This window comes from Artemia sp. Qi Xiang Cuo, chromosome 11, assembly GCF_049724085.1.
Source record: "Artemia sp. Qi Xiang Cuo chromosome 11, ASM4972408v1, whole genome shotgun sequence".
Taxonomy (NCBI): Eukaryota; Metazoa; Arthropoda; class Branchiopoda; order Anostraca; family Artemiidae; genus Artemia; species Artemia sp. Qi Xiang Cuo.
The window spans coordinates 31,132,711-31,154,974 of NC_142804.1; the positions used below are offsets into that span (position 1 = coordinate 31,132,711).

Here is a 22,264-nt window from a genome sequence, read left to right on the forward strand (position 1 = left end):
CTCCGCAAAGTTGAAAAATTAAAATTGAACCTCCTAGTTTTTGTTTCATTTCTCGTCATTATTTCTCAAATTCACAAATACTTCTCTCCGCAAAGTTGAAAAATTAAAACTAAACCTCCTAGTTTTTGTTTCATTTCTCAGACTCACAGATACTTCTCTCCGCAAAGTTGAAAAATTAAAACTGAACCTCCTAGTTTTTGTTTTATTTCTTGTCATCATTTCTCAAACTCACAAATACTTCTCTCCGCAAAGTTGAAAAATTAAAATTCAACTTCCTAGTTTTTGTTTTATTTCTCGTCATCATTTCTCAAACTCACAAATACTTCTCTCCGCAAAGTTGAAAAATTAAAATTCAACCTCCTAGTTTTTGTTCCATTTCTCGTCATCATTTCTCAAATACACAAATACTTCTCTCCGCAAAGTTGAAAAATTAAAACTGAACCTCCTAGTTTTCGTTTCATTTCTCGTCATCATTTCTCAAACTCACAAATACTTCTCTCCGCAAAGTTGAAAAATTAAAACTCAACCCCCTAGTTTTTGTTTCATTTCTCAAACTCACAAACCATAAGAGGACCGTTACATAATAATACCTCTTTTTACATTTTACTTCTTTTACATTATCTTTATAGCAGTTCATTCCGACCTTTACCACTACGACTTCGAACATCAAAACGTCTTTTCTACCGTAAAAGTCAAATTTTGCTGTTATCCCCCTATCATAGATGGTTCAACATACTATGGCTTTCGGGAGCTAAAATTTACTCGCCTAAAACCGCCGGTCATCGGATAGACGAGATAAATAATTTTTTTCGAAAATAAGATCAGATATAATCTAAATAAAATACGATAAAAACGGTAAAACTATTACACTGAGATTGTATTTTTTTTTTCTATTGACAAAACTGTACAAGAAATGTATCAACAGTAAATTAATTATTGTCGCATAGAATAAATGTTATCTAACTTAAATAGTATCAAATACTAAATAGTTATGCACTTGCAATAATCAGAAAAAAAATAACCCGAAAAATGTCTAGTACAAATCAAAACAATAGCACCGTTATAATATAAGTAAACAATTAACAAGAAGTAAAGTTCTCATTAATAAATTGTCTCCACTTTTCACTTTCACTAATAAAACACAATAAATCGAAACCATAATGGAACCGCATAACTGATTTTGCATACCCAGAACAAATTGGCTTTATTAAAGTCCATTTGGAATACATCAGATAAATTCACATTATATGCCAAGGGCCCATCCAGGTGGAGGGGGCATTGCTGCCATCCATAATATAGGAAAGGGTGCTGAATTAATAATGACCCGGCATCCCAAATAATATTAGTTATATCAACACGCCCCTATTAAATCTGGAGAAACCGAACGTATAGTTCAAAATTATTTCTGGTTAACCTATAAAATCAGTAATATTTTCATGAGTAGGCTTTTAAACAAATTGCAAATTAATACGTAACTAGCAAGGCTTGTATTAGTATGGTCATAAGTTTAAATTCAATTCAGCTCAACAAATGAATTATCTATTTTGACAATCCGCTATACAGGTATTACGATTCATCCCCTCGAAACAGTCTTAGCTCTAATAGAGGAAGTGAGAACAAAGAATCCTAACATTCCTAGCGTAAACTTTTTCAAACACCCTAAAACTTTCCTCCAGCTGACCCCACCTGAGATGACCGCGAGTACAAAAACTAATCGCGGTGATAATCGGTCAGATCTTTGAACATCCGCTTTAGCTAATCATCGAACCTAAGACCTAAGATATTCTCCCTGAACGCTAAAACTTCGGTGACGAGAGAAAGAGAGAGGATGAGAAAGAAAGGGAGAGATTCAGAGAGAAGAAAGGGAGAGAGGGAGAGAGAGAGAGAGAGAGAGAGAGAGAGAGAGAGAGAGAGAGAGAGAGAGAGAGAGAGAGAGAGAGAGGAGAGGGAGAGAGTGTTAGGTCATTGATTAGTTTCCTCCTAAGTTTTTGTATGTTCCTTCAATGACGTCCACGAAATTAAGAAAATAATTTTTTTTTTCCGATTAAAAAAAAATTCTGCCCCTTTCTCATCAAGCTACTTGTTAGCTGGTCCTTTCCTTTTCTTTACACAATCTAACTTATTATGACATCTCGCATGCTTAATTTTGTATAATTTTCAAAACATTACCATTTTCCCTCTTTTCTTCTTTTGCTTTGTAACTATTTGAGTAGTTTGTTTTAGTACTATTTATATGAAGTAATCATCGCTTCTTCTTTTCTGTCTAATGACTTACTGGTCTGTTTAGCGTCTCATGTTTATTTTTGGCTAATTTCGTTCCATTCTTGAACGTAAAACACAAGTTCAGCAGTTTCGCCGATGAGAGGCAAGTTAAATATTGAAATGGTTCTTATCTCACTATACCCTAAAAATTAAGCCAAAATTCATGCGCGGCAAGATGTAAGTCAAATTTGGATGAAAGCTCCTTCAAAAACAACGAAATCTAAAAATATTCCTTTCGGGTTAAAGCCGTAAAGTTAAAAAAATAAAACTTAAAGATATAATTTAAAGCGTAAAACTTTAAAAAATATTAATTTTCAGTGACGACAACTGAGTAACTAAAACCCCGACATTTAGTAGTTTCTTTTGCTTTGTTTTTTTTATCGACCTTCATATTTCGACTTTGGAATTGATTTTTGATACTACTTATCAATGAATATCATATTTTTAAGAGCAATTTTAAGAGAATTTGTAAAACTTGAAATAACGACACCCATCCTGATGCTAGTCATTTGACCTTCAGAAATCCTGGTGGGGCCCCTGGAAATACTTCGATATCCTAAGCTAAATTGATTATATGGCATAATATCAAGTTAATAATATAAACTTGTTGAAGAAACAGGCATCACCAATTTATTTCACAGGAGCAGGGTAACTGTTTCCTCCTTGGGCTTGATTTGATGCAACCCACGCGTTAAATACATCCCTAAAAAAAAAAAAAAAATATTATTTTTGATTTTCCTCTTACACACCTGCTTTAAGTACTTACACGTTTTTGCTCTGAGGTAAAAAATAGTAAACCATCCCTCACCCCCCTCTTCGATAAACATCTCATAAAAAAGGACCCAAAGAAGCCTCTCATCGACACAAATATTCAAGGTTTACCTTAAGGTTTGAACTTCAAAGGGAATACCCCATCCCCACCCCCTGAGGAGATAAGGTGTCAAATAAATCAAAAATACTAATCAAAAATAAATGAGTCAAAATACAAATTATGCAGCTTCAACTAAAGGATTTCGAAGGAAAAGTATCAATAAATGAACCGGAAGGGACAAACATACATACACTCATTTAGTTACTTAATTTGCAGATAGAATCATAAGCTCAAGTTCTTTTTTTGGAAAGAGGAGAGTACTTATTAAAAAGACGAAAATAGGCTAAAAATAGGGAGCATATGAAGTAGGGCCGTATCCAGTGTTTTTTTCGGGGGGGGGGGGAAGCTACAAAAAAAACTTTTCAAAACGCATCAAAAATTTGTTTTTATTTATTTTTGTTAAGTTTTCATAAGTTGGACAAACATTTCGGGGGGGGGGGGGTCAAACCCCTTAGCCCCCCTGGATACGGTCTTGATACGAGGAATGTCATAACATCATTTAAATATATTGATGCTTCGGGAGAAACGGAAAGGGTGCAGGTTTGAAGCCCTCGTCATCTGTGTACATGCCTGCGTAACCCTTCCCGGTCCCTTCTTTTTACTTTCAGGTATTCGTAACTTTGTAAAAAGAAACCTTTAGCAGTACCAATCGGTACCACATGTTTCCAGGTAACAAGATATACCAGATTGATCTTTATGCTAGCTTGTCAGTTTTTGAAACGTTAAACTTTTAAAACTTACCCATCAACGCACTACTTAAAAGTTGAAATTCACCTTTTTTGTAGTGATTTTAAATTTTTTTTTTTTTGTTATACTTTCAAAGTTACAGAGCACTATGACTATAAATTTCAAAGGAAGTCAACCAATCTTTCTTTTTTGCTCTATAGTGTTTACAGTCATTTTTTTGTTGTTGTTTTACATTCTATTTTCATTTTTGTTGTCGTTTGTGCCCCACATTATTTTTTTTTGTTGCTCTTTCTTTTTTGCTCTATAGTGTTTACAGTAATTTTTTTTGTTGTTGTTTTATATTCTATTTTCATTTTTGTTGTCGTTTGTGCCCCACATTATTTTTTTTGTTGCTCTTTCTTTTTTGCTCTATAGTGTTTTCAGTCTTTTTTTTTTTTTTTTTTTTATATTCTATTTACATTTTTGTTGTCGTTTGGGCCCCACATTATTTTTTTTTTGTTGCTGTTTCTTTTTTGCTCTATAGTGTTTGCAGTCATTTTTTTGTTGTTGTTTTATATTCTTTTTACATTTTTGTTGTCGTTTGTGCCCCACATTATTTTTTTTTGTTGCTCTCTCTTTTTTGCTCTATAGTGTTTGCAGTCATTTTTTTGTTGCTCTTTCTTTTTTGCTCTGTAGTGTTTGCAATAATTTTTTGTTGTTTTATATTCTATTTACATTTTTGTTGTCGTTTGTGCCCCACATTATTTTTTTTTGTTGCTCTTTCTTTTTTGCTCTGTTGTGTTTGCAATCATTTTTTGTGTTTTTTTTTATATTCTATTTTCATTTTTGTTGTCGTTTGTGCCCCACATTATTTTTTTTGTTGCTCTTTGTGAGGAAAAAAGAGCAACTACTACTTAGCAGCCAAAGAAACATTAAGGAGAAAAGGGAGAAAATAAAATTTAATAACTAGTGAAAACCACAAGTCAGAAAAAGACATAATAAATTGAGGATAAAAACAACAAATAAGGCAATCGAAAGCAAATCGGACCAACTGATGAATTGTATGGAGTTTAATGCTAAGGGTATAAAACAAACAGTCATGAGTTATCGACAAAATATAAAAATTGCACCTTTAAATTACCAATACCACGTTGAATAGGTACTCTCCTATTGTACCCATGGTTTTCAAGTGGGATACCCTAATGAGGTGAAAATTAACCCAATACACAGAGACTGGTTGCCACATATTACTTTCTTGTTTTTTTCCTTAAATGAAAAATGCATACCGGCAATGAGAAACAACGCACTCATTGGAACAATATTCGTCATCCCATTCAGGGCTGAAAACTGCCGGATTAACGCATCCCGCTCGAATACAACGGGTTGGGTGGCCATCTGGTCCATGAGGATGAGCGTGCTGATGACCATTTTGTCCAGCAGAGTTTGGACTCACTGTTGATTGTTGCATACTCATCTGCTGATGGTTAGCTATCGCCTAGAAAAAGCAGAGACGAATAAATAGAACAATCAAAATTACTCCTTTCAAATGTTAATCTTGATAATATTTGTCACATGCAATCGTTTTCAAAATAACCTGTCGTTACCGAAGGATTCAGCTGTCTCGTGAAGATCATTTATCTATAAATGCTGATTCAAACATAATTGTTGTTTAATTTTTAATTCAATGGACCTAAAATGTTTTATTGTACAAACTATTTCTTATATATTATCAAGATGTTATCAAATATTATTAAGATATTACAAATATTATAGACTATCATCCCCCAGAAAAGGTGATCCAATAAAAAATATAGGAGAGATAATGATTGTATGTGCATGATAATCGTTCTTGTCATTCAGGCACCTGTATTAGTCAATTCATCATCGAGAAAATAAAAACTAACTGCAATCCATTTTTCAAATTAATCTTTACTCTTCTGAATTTCTGCAGTATCCATCTTCTCAAGACCACCTCATTAGCCTTTTCTTGCCATTAGAAAGCACTAACTTAGATTTAACCATGTGGCCGAGAGAAAGAAAAGAGAGAGAGAGCAGAGGGGGGGGGGGACAGAGCGAAATTCATAAAAATGTTTGGCTTATATGAAGTCTGCATACATTCTCATACAGAAAAGAGCTAAACATTCCATTGCTTTCATGAAATACGAAATCCCTACTTACAGCTTAATTTCCATATTGAACTGTCATCTTTATAAAATTGTATACAATTTTAATAATACTTCGTAGTAGGCATTATTGATTTGCGCATTCCATCAAATTTGAAAATTTTTGAATTTATTCGCAGCCGGCTTGCGAAATTTTTTGTCATCTTAAGAGCATTCAAAATATGAACTGTAGTTGTGACCAAGCTTGAATATGAAAAACTACTTAAACCTACGCAAAACTGTCTATCCGTAACAGTAAATCTAAATCAATGACAGGAATTTCAATTTAGCCCTTCATTCCACGCATCCCTGGAGAAACGGTTGGGAGAAATTTACCCCGAGATCTGTCAAAGGTTTTTTTTAATCCAAACGAGGTTTTTAGTCAATCTGTAGATAACTTGACGTATTTTTGCAAAAATACACTTATCAACCAAAAGGAATCAAATGCCCAATCAAAAACGCAAGATTTTCAAAACTATCTTAAATTAGCTTTAAGCCCATCAGTTTTAAAGACAACACATGCTGAACACTACAATTAAGCGCCCTTATTCTTAGTAAACAATTTATTAAAACACAACAAAACCAACGCTAAAAACAAGATTTTCTTTTAGGGGCAGAATTGCAGCCCCCAGATAAAAAAAATTATTTATTATGCTCTAAATAATTTTTCAACGGTCATGATATTAATAACTTTTAGTAAAATTATAAATTTCTGAAAAATTTCAAGCACGTTCAATTTTCAGTAAAGCACTAGTTTTTAGAATTCAAAAAAACATGGGAAATACCACGGATCAGTTTATTTGAGCTAGTTTCAAAGATATATCTTGCTTATTCTGCAGCACAATGATCATTGCTCGTTTTAAATTTCAACTTTCTTTTTTCTTAAAAATTCTTTAGTTACATTTCAGTTTTTTTTTTAAACGTGCAGAACAAACACCTTATAAAAAGATCATAAGAGATTGACACATATAAAAGATTGACACATGCATTAAGAGCCCGAAGGGTATATTAGGCAATCACTAATATCATTGAGATGCTGCAGACGAAAATTCAATTATTTTCGAAAAAACAAAAATAAATACATGGAAGTCTTTTGCATTAGGCAGTTCTTTTATGCAAAACTCGTTTTTAGTTTTCCCTTACGAAGTTGGCTGGTAGGGGAGTATACAGATTGTGAATCTTCGATGAAGGGTATTCGACCATGGAGATTACAATAACACCCCTGTTATTCTTCTCAGCCTTTCCACTCCGGAAATGGCATCAAAAAGAGCCTTTTTCGGTGCCATATGTTACTTTGGAATGAAGTTATTAAGACGCATTTATAAAAAGCTTTTAAATCTGAGCAGTAAGTTTTAAATGAGCAGTCAGACACCTTTCTACAGTCTTGTGGTAGTCTGCTAGCCCTGGCAAAAAAAGTAAAAAAAAATTAAATTAGTGTTTTATGGCATAAAATTACAAAAAAGTGACTTTGCCATGGCGTTATCTCTTTTGTTACTGAAAGAGGGCACTAGGTATTGCAATTTCCATTCAAATGAGCCCTCTCCCACCATTCAACGACTACTGGTTTGATATGATCACCCACAAGGGAGAAACAGACACATCAGTACCGCCCAAGCAAAAAAGCAGCTTTCCTAGTTTTTCAAGGCGGGGGACTGTCAGCAAAGGCATATAGAGGTGGCAATGGGGAGAGGAGGGGGGGTACTGGTTCCCCCCCCCCAAAAAAAAGAAAATCCTCCGACTCGTAAATTGAGTGTAAAAATGCAGGTAAAAAGACTAATTCTCCGAAAAAACTAAAAACTATCCTATCAACTCGTAAATTAATCTAAAAAATGCAGGTAAAGACCCTTACCCCCTCCCGCAAAACAAAATTACTTTGCTAACGCCCTCCCCCCTCCAAAAAATCATGGATACTGTCCTGATTGCAAGTCTCCAGTTTGTTTTTTTTCGAAATGGCGATTTCAATCATGCACTTTCATTTTGATTTGCCGCCATTTTTGTGAGGTGGGGGTCAAGCACCTTTTGGAAATCCCCAAGAAATTGTTTTCGCAATAAACAATAAATTGTTTTCGCATTAAGTTAAACAAATATAATACTTATTATTCCTGCATCGCGTTTTGAAAAAAAAAAACTTTCCTCACTACTTTTTTTTAGTTGTGGTTTGCTCTTAACTAGGTTAGGGCTATTGTTGTAGCCATGATTTAGATCTATTAAGAAAGTGTATAAGCGTCTGCGGCGAAGATATATATATATATATATATATATATATATATATATATATATATATATATATATATATATATATATATATATATATATATATATATATATATATATATTATTTATTATATTATATATATATATATATATATATATATATATATATATATATATATATATATATATATATATATATATATATGCTTAAAAAAGCCGGCGCTTTTTTAATTTCACAACGCTTGTTATTTCCAATGAATATTGCGCGACCAGCGAAAGCTTTCTGTGTTATGGTAGGCCTAATAATAAATAAATATATGTGGAATCTTAAAAAGTAATTAACGGGTTTTGAATGTTTTCTTTTATTCTGTATTGACTGCGAAGTTTGTTTTTGCAAAAAAAAAAAGAGAGAGAAAAAAAACAAAAAAAAACGAATATACAAATTGGGCGATTAAGAAAAAAAACGAAAAAAGCAAAATCAAAGCATTATGGTAACATTTAGGTGCTTCAATATTCGGGTATAAAAACATACTTCTACCAAGTGTCAGAGCCTTCCACCGTCGACAGAAAAACCTTTGATCTGCCCTAAAATTGGCCCTTAATCCCAGGACCACCAAGGGCAAGAACATTTCATATATACTACAACTGTTTATACTACTTTACGATTTCCTTGGAAAACCAGAAAGGGCTCAACTTAATTTTATTTTGAAGACCATTGAAGAGGAGTAGGATAGCACAGGTGTGTGAAGAGTATAGATCTTGGTAAGAGACATGTAAGAAGCAGAAAATTCCTTCTAGAATCCCTTTTTAATTTCAAATATTCTAAACTCGCCCATTTTTGTCGCGGCTGTTGTTTTTCCTCACTTTCATACCTTTATATTAGTGGCCTATATAATAGTGGTCATTAGTTTACTTAACTTTTTCATTTTACATTGATTTATATTGATTGATTGATTTCAGACTTTACCTTATAGTTTTACTTTACCTTCAGACTTTATAAAAAATAGAAAAGCAGTTAGAAGTTACACTTTTTCAGAAGTGATTTAATTAGCAAAATTTGCCTCAAATACAACAACATATGAGCAAAAAGCATTTTTTTTCGTACAAAAGCTTGTTTTTTTTCGTACGACTGAAATTCGTTTTCATTTATTCCCTTAGTTTTGGACTCTTCTTTTTCAGAATGATTACAACCAGGAATACTACCTTGATTAAATCAATACCTACGGGTATACTTAATGAAAATCCACTTTTATTTAAAAATTAACTTCCAAACTTTTAATTACCTGCTGATGTTGCATATATTGCTGCTGCTGGTGGGATTGTTGCTGCATTGCTGCCATGGCCTAAAATAGGTAAAATGAAATAAAACAAACATAGCAGCAAAAATGAGACGTGTTTCCGCCATACTAATCATTAGTACAATTTTTGTCAATGCGCATACTCACATTAACATGATAGACTGATTCACCAAACTGAGTAGAGACTTAGGCCACAAAAGCTCATTATCGCCATTCATATACTTCGGAGCGGTATTTAAAAATATAACACTAATCATAAAAAAAGACGTGAAAAAGCACTTGAACGTTCAAAACAAACATACAAAAATTTCCAAGTTTTATATTCGTACTTCAAATACTTGAACATCATGCTGAAATTCAATTACAATTCTAGATAGGTTGACAGAAACACATTCGTTCGTAAAAATTGTTGGCTAAAACGGGCCCATAGTTCTTTGGCTACCATAACCGCCTATATTTGGTTCCAAGAACGCGCAACCAGTGAGTATTTTGGAGTACTCACATAGATTCTAACATCCTGTCTAACACACGTTCTTTTACGTACTCAGGGTGCGACGCATTGTAACGCAAAAAAATTAAATGTTTGCACATTTTCAAGTTTTGAGTTTCAACAGTACAAAAGATATATAGGCTATGCTAAATTTCAAGAAGGTTCCATATTAATGAGAGGTTGCGAACTTTGATCAATTTTGAAGAAGTAACCAAAAAAGAAAAAATCATTGAGTTTAAAGAAAAAATCATTTTTGTTTTTATACAAACAAATTACAAACTTGAAAAATTACTACAAAATAAATGCTATTTCTCTTTCAGCGATATCATAGGCCCCATTGGCCATTAAGAAGACTCATTTGGCTTCTAAGAGTCACCGCTGTGCCCTATCACAACCTGGACCCTAACCAATCCAAGGAACATCGGTGTTCCTTGGATTAGTCGGTGTTCCTTGGAATTAGTAACGAAATGACTCAGATCCTGCCTACAAAACCTGAATTCTTACTATGCACTATTTGTGTTTTTTTTTCAGCAAGTTTGGCTTCTCATTTTTTTTTCATCATATTTTACTTGTAGGCCTAAACAATGCATTCAACCAAAAGAGCCAGCCCTAATTGACCTTCTAGCTGATACATAAAATGCGTCTTAGCAACTATGAGAGCACTGTTTTTACGTATTCATCTGGTTTTGGTCTTCAGAAACTGCATTATATCCAAGTAATTCTTTGGAATCCATTGATTTACGATCCCCAGCATATGCGTTGACGAATGCAACCTGTTGCATTCTATTCTCATGGAGAATAGCCGTTAACTGTTTAGGGAAGAGGATAACTCAAAGTACATATACTCCCTATACCATCCACCTTGCTTGATGCTAAGCCCTTGAGATCTTCAAACTAAATTTCGTCTTGAGGCCAACCTCTTAGATGCACGATTTCTAAAGAAAAACGACATCGACTCATGATAACCCAGTGCCAAAAGCGAGCATAGGCGCAAAAAAAAAAAAAAAAAAAAAAAAAAAAAAAAAAAAAAAAAAAACTCTTAGAAAAAGCTTGTTCCACAAAGCAGCTTTGTTAAATTTGAGAAGAGGCATGAGGATCCCTTTATTCGACGGTTCCATCCCTTTTAAAGTTTCACCAAGAGAGTTGAAAGAAGAAAAAAAGGAAAAAGACGGAGAAAAGAAAGAGGGAGCAAAGTGACGACAAAAATGAAGATTTATAAAATGACGAGCATTAAGGTATAATAAGATGATCTATACTTTCAATTGTTAGCTAAAATTATGTTACGTAATTACGTCACGTAATTAAATTTAAGTGAAATTACGTTGTTTTTATTTAATTACGTTAACTGATATCCTCAGCAATAAAAAGCAGTAAGCAAGATACGGAATATCACCTGATTATGTTGTTGCTGGTTCTGTTGTTGTTCCTGCATTTTACTACTATTCGGAGATCTATTCGGGACTTGAACTGGAGAATTATGACCCATCATTTGACCTTGCTGACCAGGACTGGGAACCATTCCCTGACCAACTTGTTGTCCTCCCATATGCTGCTGCATCATTCCTATATGTTGTTGGCCACTATGCATTGGCTGTCCAGGATTCCCCATTGGTGATCCTTGATTGCCTGGATTGCCCATTTGTTGTCCAGTATTTACCATTTGATTGTTCATCGTCTGGCCAGTCATAATATGACGGTTCATTGCAGCTTGATGAGCCATCATTTGTTGGCGTTGAACATGACTCATTCCAGGTGGACTGTGGCTTGGAGGTCCGTATTGTCCGTATTGCGGGAACTGGGCATAGCCTGGCCCTGGTCTATTGAAAGACTGTTGCTGTTGAGGTTGTTGCTCATGTTCATTCCCCTGCAATAAATAGAGACAATTAGCTAAATGCAACATCACCAATAATGATATATTTAACTTGCACCTTGCTGAAAAAAAAAATGTAACAAAAATAGTCAGCTGGCGATTAACCTACTGCCTTTCAAAGCAGTCGAACTAAAGCTTTTATTTGCCTCGAGTCACTGTGATAAAAGATTAAATTTGAGCACAATTTGAACAAAAAAGAATAATTTGTTGTGATAATTTAAAGAAATTCCAGTAAAAAGCGAAAAACAACAACAAAAAAACAAAGCCAAATGAAAGGTTCACAGGTTCACAAAACAAAGGTTCACAGTTAAAATAAACGCACTAACTTATTTTTACAATGAAAAGTTCTTGAGATGGAGCTGATCCACTTTGATAGCCAGTCCTTTTTAAAACCTTTGTCCCCATACAAATTAACTTTGGTTTCTAATCTATGTTTTTAATCTTCACAATTAAAATGAAGAGTCTCCAAAAGTTTTTGGAACATTTTGATCATTAGTAGAAGGAGAATTTTGCTATCAATATAACTGAATAAAACCCCATTTCACCATATTTATCCTATGAGTTCATATTAACTACTGTTACTATTACCAACAACTCATCACATCACTAAATCCCCTAAGGCTACTAAAGCAGCTGCATAAGCTCCTAATCAACTCTCATCTACTCATTACATTCTCTTTCCTTCGTGTCCCATCAAGTTCTAATTTCCTTTGAATAAATCTTCACTTATAACTTCTTCCCATCCCATCCCGAGATGCCCAACTTTTCATTTCACCCCAGTTGGAGTAAAAAAAAGCACAATTTTCCCCAAAAGATCAAAATTTGTCTAACAATACAACTTGTTTTGCTGTTACGCCTTTTTGATTAACTCATAGTAATGTCTCCCTGTATGAGCTGTGTAAGCATTTTTCGTTGTCAATACTGTTTTTTTTTCTGAGGTAAGTTAACATACCTTAGAAACTAACGTTGCACGGTAGGCAGCTAACTGTTTTAAATAGTCTTTCTTTGCAGCTTCTGTTTTCTTCTTGTATACCTGGAAATAAATAGACAGTCAATATATGCAAGCAAAAATTAAAGCCCATGTTTTACAAGGAAGACCTTATGTTGCTAAAATTGATACCCATTGCTTGTTCCAATGTATATCCAGAAAGCAACTCAGTTTTGCTGTACTTAAACAGGGGGAGGTCTTAAGGGATGAGAGTAGCTGAGTTTACAGATATCGAAATTTACGTATACCGTTAGGTTAGAGAACGAATTTGACTGTCAATCTTTTCAAACGATGGATAAATTCAATGAAAATTTTTTTTTGGGGGGGAATGTTCTTCAAGGATCTTCTAATAAAGTCTTGAGGTTCTAGGACCTTGAAGTGAAATTTCATACTCAACCCTGACATTCTATTACCAAAACTGTTTTTGAGCCTTGGACGAATTTGGGTTGAACATAATACTAGGGAAAGTGAAGAGTTTCTCCTAACCTTGATTAACATGTGCTAGTCAGCTGGGTTGATTGAATAACCTTTGTATTTTTAGTGATTTATTTTCTTATACATAATTCCAACTTTTTCTGCCCTCGTTGAATATAAAGTAAGTGGATATTTTTTCTTACTTTTAAGAAGAAATCCTAGTCATTATTTTGAGCAAGGAATAATCATAAATAAAAAAAAAGTTCAGTTTTTGTTTATGAGGCTACAAGTCCCCATGCGTTAACATCAATTCAAAACTCTAGATTATCTTCACACGTGAGGCCTGTGAACATCTATATTAGACTCCCAATCCTGTATCAAATAATTAACACGAAATTAGGCATGAAGAATTGGCCAGCACTGCAGCACTGCAACAACCATACAGCTCAACGTAAAAGTTCAATCGAAAAATTCAATAATTCAACGAAGACAAAACCGAGTCCAGATGGGTGCCGAGTTTGATTCAACCCCCTCCCCCACGGAAATTACAGCCCGACTCGTAAAATAGAAGCAAAAATGCATGGAAACAAAATTTTGATGCGATTTACAAAGCGTTTTTTTTTTGTAAACCTCCCCACCCCCCAAAAAAAAGAAATTGGTACGCCCTTGAACGGATTAAGTCCTTGAAAAATCGACTAGTTTTTTTTTCATAGACACCTTTTAGAATTCTGCTGGTTCTGGTGGACCCCTTGCAAAATTTCTACCATATTCCCAAACTTAAAAATTATATTTAACTATGTTCCAATCACAAATTACCACTTTTCAAGAAAAAAAGTGAGAATTGATTGGTTAATGACGAAAGTCGATTGTGCCTTGTGCCATGAGTCGATGACGAAAAAGTAAAGTTATCCAATCAAAACAGTGATTCAATCTAACTTTGGCTCTACTTTGCCTCGACATCTTTTTCTTTATTCAGAAAATGACTTTATTAATGACATTTTTCTTTATTTAGAAAACTCCCCATTCGGATTGGTAAAAATGAAAATAGTGAATTTTTTTTGTGTTGTGTTTATTCAAAATATATATATATATATATATATATATATATATATATATATATATATATATATATATATATATATATATATATATATATATATTTTATATATATATATATATATATATATATATATATATATATATATATATATATATATATATATATATATATATATATATATATATATATATATATATACAACAAGATTTCATTCCCTTGACTCCGTAAAATGGTTATTTTTTATTTTGAACGTCATGAATAACTTCCAATATTTTCTTTTTAGATAGTTTGGTTATGCTTTGCAACACAATTTTTTCCCGAATAAGTTTCACATTGTTTCTGCAGCTTATTGCATCGAAATGATCATTTTTTATCACAATTATACAAAAATGAAGTGGTAGAAATATTAATAGGCTAATAAAAAAAAAAATATGTTCAATCTCAATCGGTTTTGCTATCTCAAACGATATGATTGTATTTAAAAATGGAGATTACGACTCACGGTTATTAATAAATCATAAAAAAAAAAAAAAAAAAAAACATTTATTTTTTTTCTTGAGAGTAATAACCAGTAGAGAAAATAACGAACTGCGATTTGTACGCATATTATCCCTGACTGTACTAAATCTCTGTCATAGATACTTAACAGCTTTGTTAATTTGAACTACCTTGTCGCAATAGGTTGAAGAACGACGGCAAACACTTACATTCTTGTGTTCCGCATCCAATGCATCCCACATAGAGGCAACTATTTTCGAAACTTCCCCAAAACTGGCATTCGGATTCTGACCTTTGATGGCAGCCTGGGTGTCTCGGAAAAATAACGCGTATGCAGAGACAGGCCTGAAAAAGTAAATATAAATGAAGAAAATAAACTAAGACATAAAGGAGGAGGGTCTTACATCACTTTTCAGTAGCTTTTAGTGTGGAATAGAAGCCAGTTCTTTAGATGCCAGAGGTTGAATTTACCCGGCACACGAGTTCGGCAAAGTTCTTATTAAGATATAAACCAGGTTTGTTTTAAATGATGTCCATACAAGGTAAATTATTTGATTTTTTTTCAAGTTCCTGAAGAAAACGTAAGTTTTTTGTGAACGATAATAGGATCTAGTAACACGTCTGTTTTCTCACATTTTTTTACGTAGATGTATCTAGAGTGTAAAATCAGGGTCGGATCTAGGGGGGGGGCTAGAGGGGGCATCCGCCTCGGGTGGCACGCCCGGGGGAGACAAAACAAGCTTAAATTGTAATATTTTGGAGCAAATATTTTAATATTTACAATATCTATGGTGCAGCAGGGGGCGGCAAAGTCTACATTTACCTCCCCCTCCTTCTGAGAAAAAAGAAACAAACTCCGGCTTTGTCTAAAATTTACCTGTCTGATACACTACCTAACTACTTACCCCCCTTTGCCTTTTGTTGTAAATTGTGCCTACACATTTTGTGCCTTTACTTAAAAACTAAGGATGATTGCCTTGTTGTCTTCAGAAGTAGATTATTGCAACCCCCAAAAGTCTACCGCTACTGTTTTTAATATATGTCAAAGGGTTTTATTTTTGCGGTTAAAAAGTACAAGCCTGCAATTTTAGTCGTCTTTGCAATCATAATTATTTACATGACAATAATAATAGTTGGACATTTTTGGTGCCAAAATTCCAGGTCTATCATTATCCAGAAAACCCGGACACTATAGCTTTAAAATTATTTTTTAGTCTCCAGGACACTAGCCCACTAAAAAGATTCCGTGGCTGAAGCAAAAACACGGCTTAATCTTGCAGAAAGCGATTTTTAGGGACATAAAAGCTGGTTTAGGGACTTTATTAGAGCTTCTCCAGTTTTATAGACTTCAGGGACCAATTGGTAGCCCCAAGTTTCTTAATTTCCTCAAGTATGTCCTCAGTTATCAGAAATATATCTTTCAAGTGGCTCTTTTAGTGGAGCAAACATTCGTTACGTTAAATTTTGGTCATTGTTCTAAATAAAAACCTATCTTTGTTTCTTTCTCTTTTTTCTTCTTTCTTTTTTCCTGCTATGATTTTTTTCTTCTATTCCTAAAGCCAACTGTCTGATTCTGTGTTTATAAGTAAAAGTGCATGTGTTTACTTTCTTCTCTCTCCTCTTTACAAACTTCATAATTCGACTTTGTATTGATTTAAACCTTCTACAAGTATGCTTTTTATCATAGATCTACCTTAGATCGTTTGTTTTCAAGTTTGGGAAGTTCCAAGCTAAAAAAAATAATACGTTAAAGAATCCCTCTCTTTCTTTAAAAGTTCTTTTTCGTATTTGTCTCCTCTATATTTCTCTCTTCTTGCCCTTTTTCTAGCATTGTCTTTTTTTCTATTCCTTTTTCTCTCCACTCTAAGAACCGAAAGCTCTTTGATAGTGCTATCAGCCACTTTTAATCATTCAAAGGAGAAGCTAATTCTCTGTAATAGCCGAGGTGCTGTTGAGCAAAGGGATGGGGAGGTTGGGGTGAGAAAATTTCAAATCTTTGTGCTGGAGGGAGAGGATTGGGGATATCCAGCTTATGTCTCTAATCCACCAGAACATTTTTGCACTGTAATCGCCTTTGGGATTTACAATCTCTGTATAGTTAATAAGTGAGGTATATTAAAAGACACTAAGTTTTTCTAGCTTGTCAAAATGGTCTAGTGGCAATATTTGGGGAACGGTTTTAGGTACTAAGTTGAAACTTTCAGGGAAGGTTTAGAGAGGGGATGAGGCCAGTGGACATTAAACTATGGCGTGGGGGTGAGGGTACAACTAAATCGAAAGACACTAGCTGCAACTAGGTTATCATAATCATTATCTGCAAAATATTGAGAAAAGATCGGGGGATGAAGTTGAATTTTTAAGGTTATCAACAGCATTTCTTCAATATCTTATAAACGACTGGGGACCAAAGTTGATGCTCAGGTACTTTTGGGGAAAGAAAAGAGAAGAGTGGAGTAAGGAGACTTGATGTTTTGAGCTGCAGGGAGGAAAAGGGGCCAAACAATTTCGTCTCTGGTCCAGAAAAAGATTTTTGCACTAAAAGCTCCTGAATGACATTTTTGCACTAAAAGCTCCTGAATAATCCATGCAGTTTGTTATCGAGGCCAATCAAAAGACCCTATGCATTGCCAAGTATCAAAATGGTGCATCTGCCCTATCTTGGTAACAGCTTGAGGTATCAAGTAAAAACTTTCAGGGAGTTTTGGTGAGGAGGGGGATGGAGGGCACCTGAAGGTTAAACTATGACTTGAAAGAAGACAGTTAAACTAAACCAAACGACACTAACATCTAGTTTATCAAAATACTATATTTGCAATATCTTGGGAAGAGCCTGGGGGGGGGGGGTGGAGTCTGGTTACGTAGGAGAAGAAATGGGGAAGGGCCAGGGGGTTTTAAATTTTGTGATAAGGGACAGCTGATAACGTTATGCCTCCGATCCACCTAAACATCTTTGCACTTAAAGTCCTACAGTAAAGAATTTATTCACGCCAAGTATTGAGGTAAAGCATTTAAGGAACAACTTTTTACAAATATGCCTAATATTAAGAGCCATAACTCTATGTCAATTAAGAACAAACAAAATCAGTTTAAAAAATCTTTTCAAAAATATTTTTCAAAGGAAGTGAAGAGCCATATTAAAACTAATGGAAATAAAGTTCTATAATAAATTAAACTTAAAACGAACGGAAAATACTATCAATAAATAAATGAAAACCAGAGCGAACAGCTATTAAATAAACGATCACGTCAAACATCAGAAACTTCTATGGACGAATAAATGAATCCTAAAAACGAACAGAAATTACCACAAACAGGAATGGTCTACTGCCGCCAAAACTTTCTAAAGGACATAGCGTCATTTACACTTTACTGAAAACAATGTGTATTTCAAGCAGTGTGCTTTTCTTTGTCATAGCATCAGCAAAAAGATAACAAAACAATAATACCACAGGGCTAATCAAGCTTTACAAATAAGGATGGTGCTATTCTTCGTCTTCCCCAAGCCCTCCAAACGGCTTGAGTGTCATTTGCGTTTTATTGAAACAATATATATTCTGAACATTGTAGTTTCTATTTATTACAACATCAACAAAGAAAAATATATAAATGGGTATAATATTCAAGATGACTGAAAAGAAATAATGAAAGTAGACTGATTCTTTTTCACATAATGTTTTTGATTCCTGGAAATTTCAGCTACGTTGGATTTTTCTGAAATTGTAATGATAAAAAAGCAAATTTTTGAAATACATTTTGATTTCAGTAAAACACAAATGACGATATGGCCTTTAGAAAAATTGAGAGGGGTAGCCCTGGTCCTGTTTGTTGGAATTTCTGGTCAGGTTTGACTCGATTATTGATTTTAATTTCTGTATGTTTAAGTTTGAATTATTATTGGACAGTAGTTCCGCTAGTCTTAATGTTTTAAAATGACCCTTTACTTTTCTTCGAAAAACATGTTCTTTTTCCTTCAAAAACTGTCTTCTGATTATTTATTGAAAAAAAAAACTATTGAAAGTAGACTGTTTAATGTATAATGATATTATTCCCTGGAAGTTTCGGGAATTTCATAATTTTTAATGTTATAATTATAAAAAAGAAACCGTTACAAAATATTTAGGTTTCAGTAGAACAAAAATGGCGTTTTGTCTGTTTTATGTTTGACTTTATTATTGATTTTTCGTTCGTTTTGTGTCCGATTTATTCATTGAAAGTAATTTTTGTCCATCTCAAATTTGAGTTATCATACAATTTAATTTTTGCTCGCCTTATGTTTTCTTCGAAAGCAATTTTATTTTGGTTATATTTAGTTAAACTCAGCTTTTCTGCTTAAGTATTACATTGTTTTATTGTGTGTCCACGACAAATTTTCGCTATTACAGAGACAGTTTTTCCTTTGAATTATAAGAAGTGGCTAATGACACTATCAAAGAGCTTGATCGATTGCTAGAGTTGAGGCAAAAAAGATAATAGAAGAAAGAACAATGCTAGAAAAACGGCAAGAAAAAAAACATAAAAAACAAATATGAAAAAGAACTTTTACACAAACAGAGAGTTTCTTTACTCTGAAAATGAAAAATAAAAAAGATCTATAAAAAACATTCCGGTAGAAGATTTGTTTTTCTCGAGAATGCCAAAATTGGTTCCATTCCAATTCTATTTAAATAGTTAAAGTGGTTTAGATAGTTGAACTTAATTTTTGTCATGTTATTATCTCGTCACACAAAGTATTACCCACTGTATATAAATATAATACAGTATGATCATTTCCTATCTCAACCATTATACAAAGCCGGACCAAGACGCAAGTGCCCCGGAGAACATTTAAACAAGTATAAACACAAGCGACATTCGATTTTTTCAAAGGTAGACAAGTCAGATTTCCCTTGAACGGAAAACTTGGCTTCGCCTTTGTAATACCAAGTTTTAAAGAATCTAATTTTAAATTAATTCCTTCCAATACATTTATAAAAATCGGTAATTAGTAGTGCAATGTTATTATTAGAAGTTTTTAAGAATTACAAGCAGGTTTCGAATTCTCGAGTTGGTTTCAAAGGCATTTTGAGAAAGTTTCTGCAAAAATACACGTTCCAGGGTAATATACACTGGAACAATGATGGCAGATTAAATGGGAGGAGCCGTTTGTACGCGCCGAGGAAGTTGTAACCAAAAATTACTGAGCCATGATCTTACTGTTATAATATTTATATACAGTGGTATTAACAGTCACTGGGTGGACAGGAGGAGCAGTAGCTACTGACATCTAAGAAAAGACTATGGACATATCAATCTGTAATGTCGTGTGTATGCTTTCATTTAATTGTCATTAAAAGTTTTCAGTTCATTTCCATGCCAAGCTCTTACGAGAATAGCCCTTGATGTTACCAATTCGGTACCAGCGCTTACTTTTGTTTTTAGCGCGAACTTTTATTTTTAAGGAAATTATTTGTTGTTCCATCGGAGTTATAATTACTATTCCAAATTAAATAAGGGTACATAGGGAAATTACGAAAGTTATGACAAATTTTTAAAATTATCGCTCCTCCCGACATTAGTTCTGTAGGCGTTCTAGTGTAAACCTAGGTGTACAGCTGATCCCCTTTCCCAGGAACTCGCCCCTTGCAGAAAATTCGCCCCTTGCAGAAAATTCACAAGAGGAGAAATACACCTGACAGTGTAATTCTCTTGAAGATCACTTGCGCTTTTGGGAGTGTTTCGCCCTTTTTCGAAAACCTGGCTAATTTTTTCTCAGGCTCGTAGGTTTTGAAAGGTAAACTTGATGAATTTTATGTATTCTGAATCCACTGTAAAAAGCCAATTCTTTTAATGTATCTTGTGCTATCAAAACTCCTTTTAATAGAATTCCGATTACTATTAAGCCGAGTTGATCCTTAATTACAGTTCGTTACCACGACCTGATCGAGAACCATCCTTCCCGAGTTAAATTACACCTCGACTCATAAGTTTAAAGTGTTGGGTCTAAGTGTACAGCGATTATTGTAACTACAGACAGTTTGAGTTTGGGATATTGTTGCATTTAGCACTTACCAGTTAAAATCTTTAATAAGGGAGGGGGAGGAGGAAGTATTCGTAAATTTATAGCCTCAGGCAGTCAGATTAAAAAAATTCAGGGTTGATGAGTTCCGTTTCCTGCCCCGGTGCTGCTTTAAATGTCAGTGTTGGTCATATCGCTGTCAACTGCAACCAACAAGAAAAGTGCTCACACTGTGGCGGCACTGATCATATGTCTTCAAGAGTTAGCCAGTGTAAAAAGCCCCAAATGAGTTCAAATTGTAGCTCAAAAAAGCACAATTGCTACCACGCCTCATGCCCATTTAATCAAGCACAGTCGTCTATGCGTCCTGTATCATAATGGGTTGCAAGGTGTACTGTTGGAATATGAATGGTAAAGTACTGGACAAATTGCCATTTCTTAGTGATCTATCCACGAAATATGACCTTATTTACCTCCAAGAACATTTTTCCACGGAAGCCAGTGTCAACTTGCTAAAATTTTCTGCAGATCATTATATTATACAGCCAGCACGCAAATCCGGCAACCACGGACGTCCTTCAGGAGGGCTTGCTAGAATCTCCAATTCTAGTCCCCTCCGCCCAGCCTGTCTCCAGCAAAGTGAACACTTCCAGCTTATTAAGTGTGGGGATATCATTGTAGCCAATGTTTACTTGCCTACTAATTACAATAATATAGTTTCGGAGCAAACGTTTGCCATCGCTTGCACGAGACTCAGAAAATCAATAAAGACAGTACTAAGGAACGGCTTACCATTAGTGATTTTGGGGGACTTTAACTGTAACATGGAAGACAGCAGCAACTCTGGTGCCCAAGTGCTTCTAAATTCAATTCCTAATGGATTCAAGCTAGCCACAAAAAACAAGCAATATTCTTTTATAAGCGTCTCTCAGTCTGTGTCTAACATCGATCACGCTATTAGTTATAATGCTGAGCTACCTACCGTACAGGTAGGACTTGACGAATGTACTCAGACCATCTGCCCCTGTCTGTCCCTATCCCATGTACTGTGAATGCATACCCGCCGAAACCTAAACCAAACTCGTGAGTGACTGTAAAAAGGTCTCCCGCCCTTTATTCCAACAAAAGTATGACGAAGTCCTCGGAAAAATTAAGTTCCCATTGCATCTGCTCCACTGGAATGCTGACTTACCTGATAGTGAAATAAGACTGCAAATGAACCTATACTTTGCTGAATTATGCCATGCTTTAAAAATAGCTGAAAACTCAGCTGTTCCAAGTGTTGAATTGTGCCGTACATCTCGAGTAAAGGGATGGGCCCAAAACTCCGATTTGGTTAATGCAAAGGCTGCGGCCAAGTTTTGGCTGCAGATTTGGCATGAGTGTGACAGGCCTAAAAGTGGTGCAGTCAATCAAATTCGTATTTTTACTAAGCGGAAATTTGCAAAAGAACTGCATAGATATCGTAGTGCTTTA

The 22,264-nt window shown here is 34.4% G+C and overlaps 1 protein-coding gene across 4 annotated transcripts in view; it reads right to left on the minus strand.

Annotated features, from left to right (window-relative positions):
- Positions 1-875: 875 nt before the first annotated feature.
- Positions 876-22,264, minus strand: part of LOC148946872 (TOX high mobility group box family member 4-like) — a 140,327-nt gene continuing 118,938 nt past the window's right edge. For all 4 annotated transcript variants that reach the window (XM_089096684.1, XM_089096682.1, XM_089096683.1 and 1 more), the window contains exons 5-10: positions 15,003-15,138; positions 12,786-12,866; positions 11,357-11,827; positions 9,459-9,518; positions 5,086-5,294; positions 876-2,965 (exon numbers count right to left, since the gene is read on the minus strand). In XM_089096684.1, coding sequence (XP_088952810.1) covers positions 2,893-2,965; positions 5,086-5,294; positions 9,459-9,518; positions 11,357-11,827; positions 12,786-12,866; positions 15,003-15,138 — 1,030 coding nt within the window. In that variant the 3' untranslated portion in view covers positions 876-2,892. The remainder of the gene's footprint in view (positions 2,966-5,085; positions 5,295-9,458; positions 9,519-11,356; positions 11,828-12,785; positions 12,867-15,002; positions 15,139-22,264) is intronic.